This window comes from Hippoglossus stenolepis, chromosome 13 (genome assembly GCF_022539355.2).
Source record: "Hippoglossus stenolepis isolate QCI-W04-F060 chromosome 13, HSTE1.2, whole genome shotgun sequence".
NCBI lineage: Eukaryota > Metazoa > Chordata > Actinopteri > Pleuronectiformes > Pleuronectidae > Hippoglossus > Hippoglossus stenolepis.
The window spans coordinates 14,646,484-14,660,709 of NC_061495.1; the positions used below are offsets into that span (position 1 = coordinate 14,646,484).

At 42.0% G+C, this 14,226-nt stretch overlaps 1 protein-coding gene across 2 annotated transcripts; it reads left to right on the forward strand.

Annotated features, from left to right (window-relative positions):
• Positions 1-3,289: 3,289 nt before the first annotated feature.
• On the forward strand, positions 3,290-13,160 carry egfl6 (EGF-like-domain, multiple 6). 2 transcript variants are annotated; one of them, XM_035175126.1, is made up of 13 exons: positions 3,290-3,696; positions 4,971-5,077; positions 5,422-5,514; positions 5,727-5,846; positions 5,958-6,077; positions 7,332-7,466; positions 7,555-7,677; positions 8,102-8,164; positions 9,717-9,980; positions 11,339-11,413; positions 11,504-11,599; positions 11,701-11,963; positions 12,481-13,160. In XM_035175126.1, exons 1-13 carry the CDS (start codon positions 3,623-3,625, stop codon positions 12,586-12,588), a joined length of 1,641 nt encoding a protein of 546 aa, XP_035031017.1. In that variant the 5' UTR covers positions 3,290-3,622; the 3' UTR covers positions 12,589-13,160. The 2 variants fall into 2 exon arrangements, with proteins under 2 accessions (XP_035031017.1, XP_035031018.1); XM_035175127.1 differs by lacking the exons at positions 7,555-7,677; positions 8,102-8,164.
• Positions 13,161-14,226: the final 1,066 nt, after the last annotated feature.

The following is a 14,226-nucleotide window of genomic DNA, read 5'->3' on the forward strand; positions in this document are numbered from 1 at the left end:
TTTATCAAACGATAGCTTGATCGACTCGAGTTAAGTAAGAGGAGAGTGAATTGTCAGACGTGGGTAAGTGGGAAGTGTCCTGAAGGCTGCGATGTCGCAAAGAAGCGCTGTGCCACTTGAGCCTTGTTTTGTAGCAACTTTAAAAACATAAGGAAACGAGGACACAACTTGCTTCCTCATTCCAAAGGCAACAGATGAAAAAAGCCAGAAGTGACACTCAAATGCTAAAACTAACCCAGGTTCAATGTCTATGTTAATGTCCACGAAACGGTAAAGTAAACCACTGACCAATCAGTGGCCACCTCTCTTTGTAATGTGCGGGTCATTCAGGATATGATGCAGCTTTCTTCAGTCAACATAACCAAACAGATGTGGACCTCTTGTGACAGAAATGTGACAAAGCACACTCTAAATCACCGTGCTGGTAAATTTCCACTCACACACATCAGAGATCTCTGTTCAAAACTAGTCACAGCACATTAAACCATAAATCACGTTTGGACACACTGATGTCTGATGCATAATCATAACGGAATGAAGGTGAAACTCCAGCTCAGTTACAAGTTGAATGCAATAGTAATTTTCCAATAGTAGCAAGTGTTGAACTATGTTTCCCCCTCCTGGACAAAAAGTGTAATAAAAAAGGGTTAGGGAACAGCTGAGAGTAATCTGGACGTTGTGCTCCTTAAGGGAAAGTTTATTTGCACTAGGAACTAAGTGGACTCAAGAATTAAACTATAAAAACATGTCAGAATAAACAACACATACCTGTACTATTAAAATAAACTATTTGTAGTTTAAGTTGTGGCTTTTGTAAAAGCTCAAGAGTCTAAATGTGCTGAATCACCAACAGCACAGTGCACTTTATGGCTGCCATAAATTAAGCAATCCTTGTGTTATTCACTCATGTATAATAAATTGATAATACTGTATCAGCATTGAAGGAAAACATTGAATTGCTGTAAGCCACTATGCTGCACAATTTCAGTCGGGACAGCTGGTGGCGCTGTTCACTTGAAAACTATCTTATAGCACAGAGAGCGCGCACACACACACACACACACACACACATACACACAAACAGACAAAGTTGTGTCTCCATGACTTCAGGGGAAACCACATTGACTTACATTGATTTCCTGGAAACTTACTCCGACCTTAACCATAGTTAGTAATTGCCTGACCCTAATCATTACCCTAACCAAACCTAACCTTTAACTAAACCTAACCTTTAAGTAAACCTAACCTTAACCTAACCTTACAACATGTCTTCATGAATTACATGAATTAAGTTCCAGGGACGTCTTTTATTGGTCCCCAAAGGGAAGACAAGTCCCCATAAAGTTACTGTGAACAGATTTTGGTTCCCAAAAGAGTTTGCCACACACACACACATAAAGCCAGCACACAGCTTTGATGTATAGGATGCATGACCCACATTCTTGAGATGTCAGTAGTATAGTCGGGTTGCAGGCTAGAAATTGGACACACAGAGAGAAGTGTGTGTTTGTGTGGTGAAGGTCTATGTGTCTTTCCAAGAATTGAGGTTGTGAAGATGTTGTGCATCTAGCGACATGACTGCATGTGACGCTATCACTTACTTCTTTGTTCAATGCAACACCACAGGCAAGAGCAGGACATTTAACAACACTTCACTTTCTGATTAAAGCTCTTATATCTTCCTCATAATATATGAAAGGATTCAGCATAATGTCACTCACCAGACAATAACATTGCTTAAGTAAACCCACCCATCACCGACAACTGTTAAAGTTTTAAAAAGGCAGTTGACGTGATCTTGTAAAAGTTTGCCTTTTTTTGTTGAACATACTCTCCAACTATTTGGCTCCTCAAATGATCCAATCAGCTGTGCACACATGCAGCCACTGCCTGCATCCCTCCCCCACCCTCCTCTGCCTCTCAATCTTCCTCCTGCATTAGCATTTAAGAGTTTTCTGTATGTGGATCCTGCAATATGAGCAATATGAGCAGTAGCCTATGTGTATCCCTTGCTCTGTTAAAATGTGTATGAGTATGAGTTTGTCCCCCCGGAGAAAACATGTCTACACCTCTCATTATAACATAGGAGATCTGTATCTTTGTGTTTTGCTTTGTCGCTGCATTGCACAGCTGCGTACAATGCTATTTGCCGCATACTCGCTCAGGCTATCCTCCATATAAAGTTGTTACCATCCACGCAGACAGTAAAGAGATGATGTGTAATGTGCCTCATCAGGCAATTATCATTTGCCTGCATTTACATATGTGTGACCCCTAAGTATGTGTACCTATCATTTGAAATCCAGTGCATGTGAGAGCACCCCCGCTACCATCACAAATGAAAAGAATTCTGAGGGAAACTCTGCAGGGACAGTGATCCTGGATCCACCCATTTATTCGGATGTAACTGGTTCTTTCGTGACCAATACCGCATCCCGATAGACAGACATAAAAACACATAATCTCTTTGGCAGAGGTCCTTGGTAATTATTGTTGCGATAAATGGGTTCAACTGACCTAATTTTGATCTCTCGCTATGTAAAAAATGAGATATAACCAACCCTTGCTCAAACTTTTTTACATCCTGACGTGATATCTGGTAAAATAATTGTTGCGCTAAACTACAGTGTCGAACCACAGACTTCCTCCTCATCTGAGAACTATTTCCATTGCAGTTATCGCCACTGTAAACCTCTTCTGGTGGTGTAGCACTGGATAGACATTTCAATTGTAAAAAGAAGCAGTGCTTAAATGACCCCTGTCATCCAAAACCTGGGAGATGTATTTCAACGACAAATGTAAACAAAACCCTGAAGCTCCTGCATAAAACATCACCTGTCCATTTCTGAGGGGAACAGGACCAGATGTCGGAGCTGACTTTGAAAGCATGAAAACCACTTACACGTTTTTTATGGCCGAATTTGGAATTAGCACGTGTGAGAGTGCAAAGCTTTATGTGCTACCTGGGAGTAAGACATCAAAGAGCACTGCAGCTGCTAATGACAGGCCTATGCACGTCTGAGTTCCACAATTAGCCGATAAGAGCTAATTATCCAAAAAATACCCGACATAGGCTGCCTGTCGAACAGATCCATGTAAAGCTCGTGTTATTTCAGGAAAGAGAGAAAATCGAATTATCCTGCATTTCACATTTGTGCGTTATGATTTTTCCTGCTGGTGATTCACAGGAAGAGTTACATGTGGTCCTGTATAAGGTTTCAGTGAAGGAGAGCAGCACCCCTAAACGAAATCCCCACCCCCCTTTCAAACACACTCCTACCTTCAAAAGTCACAACCTATCCCTCTCAGTGCAGTGTCATTTCACAGAGTGTCAACCCACCTCTGGAATTTTACATAGGGAGACGTGGAAAATTATGGGACACTCCGACTAACTGCTGCATGAAGAGAGCAAGATTTTTTTTTTCTTCCTTGGAGGAGACTCTGACTTTGTGCTCTGGAAATACATTAAATCCGGCGTGCCTTGAGTAGAGGCTCAACTGAGACCTGTTCCTGTCTAAGCATTTTAATGAGCGTAAGCCCCCAGGAGGAGTAGTCAGAACTCACAGCGACCAAAGTCAGCCCCGTGGGAAACAAAGCGCTCCGGCTGCTCACAGTCACAGACATGCAGCCATTCGCCTTGGTCAGTGCTGTTCTCCTGCTGATCTGCATCTCCTCTGGTAGCACAGCAACCCATAGGTAAGTCGATGAAGTTGAGCCAGCGATTGTTTTAAAGTTGCATGGTATGGGCCTGCAGCAGGTGTAATATTTGCTCGGTTAAGAGTCAAAAAAAGGAATGTCAGAGAGATTCCTGTGTGCTATAAAGTTACTGTCACATTGCAACGAGCCTGAAATGTTCTGATATCAATAACAAACCAAAAATTCGACCTATGGTATTGGCTAATGTGCAATCTGATCCACTTCCTGTCGCCAAAAAAAGAATTACTACCACATTAACTTCAAGTTCCTCCACACACTGTTATTCTAAGTGCAGCAGCTCAATGAGTAACCTGAACCTCCCTACTTTGCACTGAATTATGTGCTTTAAAGTCGTTACAGGGAAGACTGTTGTTTTGATGGTTTGTACACACTGCTGCCGCTGCCAACAGGGTACCATGGGAGCTATGGCCGTGTGTCAGCTAAATGCGGCGCAGCAACTGTTAATAACTGAAGAGCACCTGTCACACTTAGGAGTCCCTCTTCTCCGAGCTATTCTGGTTGAATTCTACCAGGTCTCAGATTCCTCCAGTCCCATTGGAGCCGAGGCTGCTTTTAGGATGCTGCCCCTGCGACACCTTAACATCTGGAACATTAGAGCCTGGAACTGAGCAGGATCGAGATGCTGGAAACTGTCAAATTAGATTTGGATGTGTTATTCCGGCATCCATTTACCTATTTACACATTAGCATTTTAATCTAATTGACAGGTTAAAAATATGCACATGCAATGTTATGTCTATAAACTATACTGTAAGTTATTTAATCCACAACTGAGAATAACTCTCACACTAGATTCTCGTCTGATTCCGGTAACAAGAGTCAGATGAAGTTAAACAGAGGAAACAGAGTCGTCCAATAGGTATCAATGTGCGACACAGGAAATGTCTGATTAGTGTGTTTTTCTCCATCTGTTGCCAACATCCTGTCAGATGGCTGTTGCTTCACAGGGAGTCCTACTTTTATTTGGGAGCATGTGAGGGGACTCTTTATTTAGGTTGTTTGTTCTTTTCACACCACACCACCATTGGAGCCGCTAATCAGAAACGGATGCCTGGAAGCCTCCATTTGGCAGCTTGAAAGCAAAACGATCGTGAATCTGTGATAAACTGAACGCGGGTTTCATTGTGGTCAGGGTTTATGGCCAGATTTGCTATTTAATGTTCCACGCATTACCAGGTTGGGTTATGAATACTGCTGAGACTGTGAAATCACAGATCTTACCTTCTACTCTCTCTCTCTCTTCCTCTACAAAGGCACTACCGACAAGTCCTTACTGGAAACCAACCAGGTGTGTGCCGCTATGGTGGGAGACTGGAGTGTTGCTATGGCTGGAAGAAAAACAGTAAAGGGCATTGTGAGGGTAAGGATTAATCCGAAGACTGATTTGCAATGAGTGGATTACAGTTTTGATATAAGAACACCAACCATTATATTCACATTCCATTTTGCATACAACGCTTTCTGAATGAGCAAGAAACACATAGATGGAAAAGTCTAAATTTACTCCCACAATATATGTGCCTAAACAATTGTTGTTCTTTTCATGAGGGATATTTTCCTAACCGAGAAAATGTGGAGGAAATCCCACATCTTGATTGAAAAACCTCTCCTGCGTAATAGAATGTGTGGTTTGACTCCAGTCCATCATCCTCAAAACCACTGATATTTCTGATGGTATATTCTCCGCTTTAAATGTTTTACCAGCTCAGTGTGACCACGGCTGCAAGCACGGAGAGTGTGTTGGCCCCAACAAATGCAAGTGCTTCCCCGGATACACCGGAAAGACGTGTAATCAAGGTGAGTGATTGGGGTCAGTGAAGAGGGTCTGGAAAACCTGGGTCAAACTGGGTACAGGGTGATCGAATTTCCGCCTCATAACTTGCTTTCCTTGCTGCCTTGAGGTATGCTTTTAAGAAAGTCTTCACGCTGTGTTAAGGTTGAATTCCAGGTTTGACCTTAAGAAAAGTTGGTGTTGTGGCCAAGAACATGAAGATGACTCTTACTTCCAGATTCAAATGAGTGCGGCTTGAAACCTCGTCCCTGTGAACATCGTTGCATGAACACCTACGGCAGTTACAAGTGCTACTGTCTCAATGGATACACCTTGATGCCTGACGGATCTTGTGCCAGTAAGTTTCACCTTGCTACTATTCGTACTTCCCTTGAGTTGCAGTTGCAAACAGTTTCAGAATTTGCATATTTGTAAATGTGTGTTTACTGGTTTGTGCCCATGCATGTAGATTCCAGAACTTGCTCTCTTGCTCACTGTCAGTACGGATGTGAGGAGGTTCAGGGGGAGATTCGCTGCCTCTGCCCATCTGGGGGGCTTCAACTGGGGCACGATGAGAGGACTTGTGTCGGTGAGCGACCACAAACACAGTGATTGAATGTGTTTTTGATGTTGCCCAAGAAAAACCTAAAATATTCAAATATTTAACAAGAATAAGCATGAGCAAACTGTAGAAAGTACAAAAACAGATGTAGAAATACCCTTGATCTCAATAATGTAGCGGGAAATGTTTCTACTATGTGGCTTTGGCATGCTTGGCTTGTAAATCAAATGGATGCAATTAAGTTATTTTTCTTCCCACAAAAGTTCTTGAGCTGTGACAGAGCCAGTCTGACATACTAATCACACAGGGGAAGTAATATAATAGTTTAAAGAGCATTTTTATTTCATGATGACTATGGATCTAACACACTGAAAATAGACTCACAGCAGAAATACACTTTGACTATGAAAATGCAGCAATGAGATGTTTCTCAGACACACATGAGCCACAACGGACAAATAATAGATTGTCATGATACAGACACATATCTAATCTATCCAACATGGGATACTATCTTTAATATTTCAAAAATACAAATTTGAACCTTAGCTTAATGTCTTTTAATCTGCACTCTGCGATAGACCTCCAACTATAGCTGAGGGCACATACATTAAGTTGCTGACTACAAGTAGGAACATGTGAAACCATGCATTTTAGATATACATAAAATAGCAAAATGATATGACTGAATTTAAACATATTGGTATATATATTCATCAAAACACTGATAGGCTGACTGCTATGACTATATGGCATGTGCAAAAGCATCATTAATGGTGCAAGCTATGTTTCGTCCACACCAAAATCAATAACTCAGAACTGCACATAATGAAAAGAGTACTTCCAGCTGACCTAGGCACCACATCAAGCTCATTAGTAGTGTTGGCTGGTGGGAAGCCAGTGAGGGATCATTTTCACGATGCCCCTCTTACACCAGGATAGAGACGCTCCATGCTGAAGGATGAAGAAAGAGGAGCCGATAATTCCCTGTGAATTAGAGGAAACACACAGCTGGCTACACCCCAACCAGGATGAGAGTCGGCAGGAGGTGTCAAGGATTTGGAGTAATAGGAATAAAGTTAACCATTACAAAAAACGTTAAAAATGCTGATGTGGCTTGTTTTGTCTAAAGGTTCTCAGCTCATATTCAGCACATGAAAAACTTGCAGTTTAGGGTAATGTGATGTACTTTCGTAGTGTATTGCCATATCAAGTTTTTCACTAAGGTGTGTCCAGGTATGTGATGCACTTAAAATCTTGCCCTGTTTTGTTTCCCTGCAGATATTGATGAATGTGTTACCGGGAAGAACCTCTGCCCATACAACAGAGAATGTGTGAACACCTTTGGCAGCTACTACTGCAAGTGCCAGGACGGCTACGATCTGAAATATGTTGACGGCAAATATGACTGTGTAGGTAAGGTAAACCAATTTATTAAGGGGAAATAGTTTTTGTGATCAGTTCTGCTCCTTAAAGGTACAAATAGGCTTCTTCTAAATTCCAGACAACGATGAGTGTGCAGCCGGCACCCACAAGTGCAGCCACCACGCTGTCTGTCTGAACACTCAAGGATCCTTCAAGTGCAGGTGCAAGTCTGGCTTCAGGGGCAATGGCTTTGAATGCTCTGGTGAGATCTTAATTAATTTAAGAAATATCTTTAACTAGGTACTAAAACACAAAAGCCTATGTCTCAGGCTTTTCCCAGATGAGAGCAGCCAGTCAGTTAGGTCGGGAGTCATTTTTACAGCCACATGTTTCATTTGGAGGGTTAAACACCGGCAAATCACAGTCCTGCCAAGGGCAGTTTCCTGCTTTCCTGACTCTACTCCTCTTCACAGATGTTAGCAATGAAGAGCCACAGATTAAAAACACACCTGTGTAGATATATGACACTGTATGGTAGCCAGCCAACTGAAGTAGAAGGGAAAAGACAGGTTGTGTTGACCCTCTTTGAACCAGATGATAGCAAGTGAAGCCTCTTGTAGCCAACTCACATAAAAAAAGCAGAGGCCAGATTTCAGCTTGAATGAAGATGCCTTTATGTTTTGTAGTCAAGCCGTTTTATCAGAAGTCGTGGGATGGAGACAAAGGCAGTGCAGATGATTTCCTCAATGGTGAGACTGAGTGGAATCCGAGACCCTGCTTCCGCTGCTCACTCCCTGCCCTGCATCCCCATTCATCCTTCCCTCTCACTTACTTTTAAGAACACCTCCCCTGACACTTGCTTGCTCATGGCTGAACATGTTGTATGTCCACAGCGCACACAGGCTTGATGTGAGAACTAGAATCTTCAGCATGACCCTTAAAGTGAAGAACATAAAGAAAATATGCAGACCCCTTCACTCTTTGCACATTTTGGAAATGTATTAAAAAGGAAAAACAGAAATATCACATTGATAGAAGTATTCAGTCGATTTGCTATGACAGTTGAAATGCAAGGAGCCTCTCGTTTATCTTGATGTGTCTGTATAGATTATAAGTAATCCAGATCATAAAGACAAATGCTTGAAGGTCTCTCATCCGTTTAACCTCTCGTGGGGCCAATTTGTGAGTCATTGACTGTCTTCTCTGGCCAAAATTTGTACATCTGGAATGTATATTGGTCTCAATTCTCAATGGTCACTCTGGCTAAACTCCAGAGATTGGAGAAATGTCCAGAAGCACAATCATCAGTGCGACAGTCCAGTAATCTGGGCTTCACGGTGGCCACAGTGTCCAGATGGAAACCTCTCCTTAGACACATGAAAGCACCTAAAAGTCTCTCAGACCATGGGAAGCAAGGTTCTCTGCTTTGATGAAACCAGTTGTTTCTCAGCATCATGTCTGGAAGAAACCAGACACTGCTCATTACCTACCCAACAGCAATCCAAGGGTTAAGCATGGTAGACAACAAAGAGGCTTGAGCGTTGAGGGAAAGCTAATCAGAGCAAAGTACAGAGGTATCCTTGATGAAAACCTGGACCAGAGAACACAAGATCGCAACATCTCCAGAGAGACTTGACGGTGAGTGTCCACCGAGGGTCCCCATCCAACACAACATGGCTTGGGATGATATGCAGGGAATAAATGCAGAGAATTCCCAAATCAAGGCAAGCAAAACATGTCACACCATACCCAAGACCGCTTGAGGCCATGGTCAGTGCCAAAGGTGTTTCAACTTGGTGTTGAGCTAAAGGTCTGAATTCTTATGTCACTGTGATATTTCAGTTTTTCCTTTTTAATAAATTTGCAAAATATGTCTGTAACTCTGTTTTCACTTTATTATGGGACATTGAGTGTATATTGATTAGGAAACTTTAAACAATTTTAACCATAAGGCACCAACATAACAAAATGAGACAAGACGAAGGGGTCTGAATACTGTCTGAATGCACTGTATGTGACAAAATGCTTGTGTTCGAACAACGAATGTCGGCCATGCATCAGCATGGAAAAGGATATTCCCATCAACTGTTTTAGCATGTTCTGTAGTTTACTGCCTGCAGTGGAAATGTAATGCATTTCACAAATAAACTGGTAAGTAACTGCACGGAAGAGATTATCAAGACCAGCAGCTGCAAAATACATGACGATAAACAACATATGCACCTGAAACCTAAAATACTGTACTTCCCACTCGTGATTGCAGTTCCACCTGTCTAATATGCTTCCTCATCCTGCCTGCAGCCATCCCAGACTCCCAAGCGAGGCCCGGGACTTTGGGAGGTAACCCGGACGAGGGAATCAAGAACATTATCCCTGAACCAGTCGCAACTTCACCCCCTAGGATCAATCAGCAGCCATTCGACTATGATGGAGAGGTCTACATTGGCGCCCAGACAGAGGGGAGACGAGAGGACGAATTTCTTGATGAAGAGCAGGAGGAGGAAGAGGAGGAGGAGGAGGAGGTAGATGAAGACAACCAGCTCAATCCAAGAGGAGACGTTTTCAGTTAAGTGTGGCCGCCTGGCAATAATTGTTTTTCTAGTATTCCGGGTGGTCTGCGTGTTTCTATAGAGATTTTGTTCTTGTGTCTACACAGCATCTGATCACAATAATCAACTTTCTAGTCGGCAGCTGAGATAAGAATAAAATAGTAGAAAAGGTCTGAGCCTTTGCTTCATGTCCATTGTCGACCAAAATTTGCTGCCAAAATCTATACTCTTCTTGGAAAGCTTACTTATAATAATGCACATTTCCAGTTTTGGTGGCATGGACATAGATCACTCTGTAGTGACCAACATAATACATGGTTAGCTGAAGAAATCCCAGTCATGCTGATTATTTCCACAAAGAACTGGAAGCTGCATTGTTTGTCAAGAGTCCCTAATCCTTCAGCCAGGACATATCAGCTTAAATGCAATCTTTCTTTACATTGAATCTTTGGCTAAATCAAAAGAAAAATGTTCTTCAATAAAAACACTGCACTATAAAAAATAATGATGACGGTTTCTAGCACATGACATTTTGGCCTGTGTCGTGTTTGCTTGTTCTGGTTACAGATTGAGACACTTTCATCAGTTAAAAGTGTAGAGTGGGCAGTCTGACTATTCAGTGGTATGCATCTCACTGAAACACCCCATAAATGTATCCACCATCACTCTTGATCTTTATGGAAACACAGAGTGTGTTTAGGAACCAGCAAGAGGAGACAGGCCCCAAGACATCCATCACCTCCAGGGAGGAATGTTACGCTGTCGGTATGCGATAGCCCAGGGATACGAGTCATCCAGGGCCTGCTTCCCATCTCCTGGGAGGAGGAGGAGGAGGAGGAGGAGGAAGGGAGGGAGGTTACGAAGCCCCCGAGCCTTTTATTATGTTTTCCCCAAAACAGCTGTTGTGCAAACACACTTGACTGCTATTTGGAGAGTCTGTCATCAGCATTGGAGACCTCTCTACCACTAGCTCGCCCTGGGTGAGCAGGTTAAATAACCCCAGCTGTCATTCGTCTGACTGTCGAAGGCTGCTTGCCATGGGGCTGGTTCACTGAAAGAGCTTTAAAAGGCTTGGGGGGGGCTGTATCCTTAAGTCGTAGTTCCATCTCGAGACATGAGTGACAGCAGGGCAGGTCTACACCTGTTGGTTAAAAGCCCCTTTCTGGCTTTTGTTTCATTGGGGAAAATCTCTTTGCTGCATAATTATGGAAGGTTTTTTTTTAAGATCACATATTTCTTTAGGAATTCATAGACAAAAAGTTTTATGACGTGTTATCCTGGTCCAGCTGTGTCTACCTTTATTCATCAATTGTCATTTTTGACATTAATTATCCACACTGAATTTTTTTTTTCCCGTTTAATCTCTAATCACAGTATCAGAGGACTTTGAATCGGTTTTCGGCCCAGCCACAGAAGTCAAAGAAATCCAAATAGCTCCAGTTCAGGAAGGTAATGAAATATCTGTTTATGAGCCATTGTTTTATAATGACTGGTTGCATGATTCATTTGCTGTTGTGCCCCTGTCTTTTTACCTTGTAGAATTTATCATGGATTGCAACTTTGACCAGGGAGCATGTGAGTGGGTCCAAGACAAAGCTGATGACATGGACTGGAGTGTAGCCTACCACGAGACTGGTAATAACACCAAGACACTCTGTTTTCAAATATGAATTAAGATGAATTATTTTGCACAGTCAGATGCAGTTGTTAATCAGAGCTACTGCAATTTCTCTCAGGTGCAGAGTACTACATGGCTATGACTGGGCTCCTCGGGGAGAAGGAGAATATGGCCAAGCTGAAGTTGCTTCTCAATGACCGGGTGCAGCAGGGCAGCTTCTGCCTCAACTTTGACTACCATGTGGTGGGACGCAACGTGGGCAGTCTCAAGGTGCTGCTGGATAACAATGCTTACCCAGTGTGGGAGCAGAGCCAAAGCAGAGACCAGGGCTGGCAGACAGAGCTCCTCACCGTTGCCTGGAAAGAAGAGGCCCCAGAATCTGTGAGTCATGCACTCAATTCATTAGACATGTCAAAGGCACAACAATGTCAAACAAAAGCAGTAGTTACTAATAATAACAATATTTGTGGCTCAAAAACTTCTGAAAAGAGTTTGAATGTGCCTGCTGCTTGGTACGTATCCAGGACAATCAGCTGCTCTGCATTCCAGATCGAGGCGCATGTCAATAAGTTGTAATTATGTGCATGCCCAAATTTGTATGAAACAGGTGAAGGTTTGATTGCCTTTTCCTACTGAAGCTAAAAAGTGCTGGTGGATTTTACTGGGGTAAACTGACACATTTCAAACTCCTTATTTGAGGCCTTGTTGTATATGGGGGCTTTAACTTTTAAAATCCAGCCTACTAGGCACATAATAACAATAATAATAGCTATCATACAAAAGCGGTAAAAACAGCACACATTTTATATCATTAATATATGCAGTACTTATGTTACTATTCTATTGATTCCATGTGGCGCAAACTAGAGTTGTAATTGTACCTTTGGATGTCTTTCAGATTATCTTCGAAGCTCAGCGCGGCACAGGTGTCGGAGGAGAGATAGGGCTGGACAACGTTGTGCTGACCTCAGGGCCCTGTCAAGAAGACGTCAGCCTGCTCTTTTAGGAATCTCCACCTTTTGAACCAACAATTTGAGAATCTCCTCAAAATGACACGTGTCAAAGATTCCCCGTTTCCTGTCTGCATTATGGTCTCCCGGTTGTGGAGTTTTTTTCTCAGTGTTCTTGCACGGCATTGCCTCGGGACATCCACACAAAGATACAGACACATGTTTTCAGGAGGAGATTATGTGCAATCAGTGCATGCATGTTTACTTTGTCACCATGCTACAACATCAGCACACCCTGCCATTATCTCTACTGTGGTTTTTTAAACTACACTCTTACAGTACAGATAACTCAGATCTCAGGAAAAGGTGGAAATGCTAACTTTGTCTGTTAGTTATGTTTAACAGTCTTGTGCTTAGTCCTGTGTTATGCAATAGAGCATTGCTGAAGTTAACTGAAAATAATCAGTAACATGTGATGTGAATTTCTTAAGTGAAATGTTTGCTGAAATTCGAAAACTTTTTTGAAGGCTAGTTAGTTTAAATGATAAAACGTATCAGTGCATAACTGCTGTAAATTTTGCTTTCATATTATACTATACTATTACATTAAAACTGATTGTTTTTCTAACCCTGTCTACCAATCTGTTTGTTCTTCATAAAGGCATATGCACAATTAGAGGTTCCCAAACTTTTTAGCCCATGACCCCATTATCCCAAAGGTTATTGATTTGAGCGAATTCACTATAAAATCACTGATGTGCACGTGTTGAAATGTTTCCTGTGGTCCTGTGAACTGACCTGCTGTTACTGATTTTGCGACCCCCAGTTTGGGAACCACCGATCTAGATCCTGTAATTTATGGATGTCAACAGCTATGTTTTATTATAGAAACTTGATGGAGTAGTCGATGCACACTCAAAGTGAATAAGACAAAACATATTTCATAATAATAGAGATATGTAGATTTAAAGGGGGAAAGGTTTATTATAACTTGTTAAAAACCATAATGTTATGAAATCAATAAAAATAAAGTAGTAGTAGACATGTGCTTTGTGTGGTCATCAAGACTAGAAAAGTGCTAATTAAATATAGACCATTTGCCATTAATCAATTTCCATTAATCACCTCACATTCCCTCATATACGTAGATCTGGTGACCATTTGGATGAGACATTCAGGTTAGGAACCACTGGACCAAACCACCATTGTACATAAAACAGTTAAAACCAGCTCCATCTTGACAACAATAAAATGCTGCTTAGGTAGGAATGCACCAGTATTAAGAAACTAATAACACAGGATTTCAGACAGAAGGATTCATTTTACAGCAGAACTACTTATATTACTGCTGATATTTGCATACCTCTGGATGATAGTGCTTGTGTACTTTTACTTAAGTGGAGTTTGGAATGCAGTTTTTGTATTTACTTTGTGGGAGAGGTCATTTTGCTTAAAGGTTCAGTGTGTAAAACTTGATATCTAGAGGTGGAGTTGCTTGTTGCAGCTGAATATCCCTCACCTCACCCTCACCTCACCCTCCCCTTCCAAACATGACAGAGAACCTGTGGCAGCCTTCAGTTGTCATAAAAACTCAAAAGGTGTTTAGTTCGTCCAGTTTGGGCTACTGTAAAAAAAACATGGCGGCCTCCGTAGAGAGGACCCGCTCCTGATGTAAATATAAAGTATTTAAATAT

What these genes read in the sequence shown, in the direction of transcription:
- egfl6 (XM_035175126.1), top strand. Translation starts at nt 3,623, where the DNA reads ATGCAGCCATTCGCCTTGGTCAGTGCTGTTCTCCTGCTGATCTGCATC. An exon ending in GGTAGCACAGCAACCCATAG is followed by an intron (nt 3,697 to 4,970) that starts GTAAGTCGATGA and finishes TCCTCTACAAAG; the next exon opens with GCACTACCGACAAGTCCTTA. An exon ending in CAGTAAAGGGCATTGTGAGG is followed by an intron (nt 5,078 to 5,421) that starts GTAAGGATTAAT and finishes ATGTTTTACCAG; the next exon opens with CTCAGTGTGACCACGGCTGC.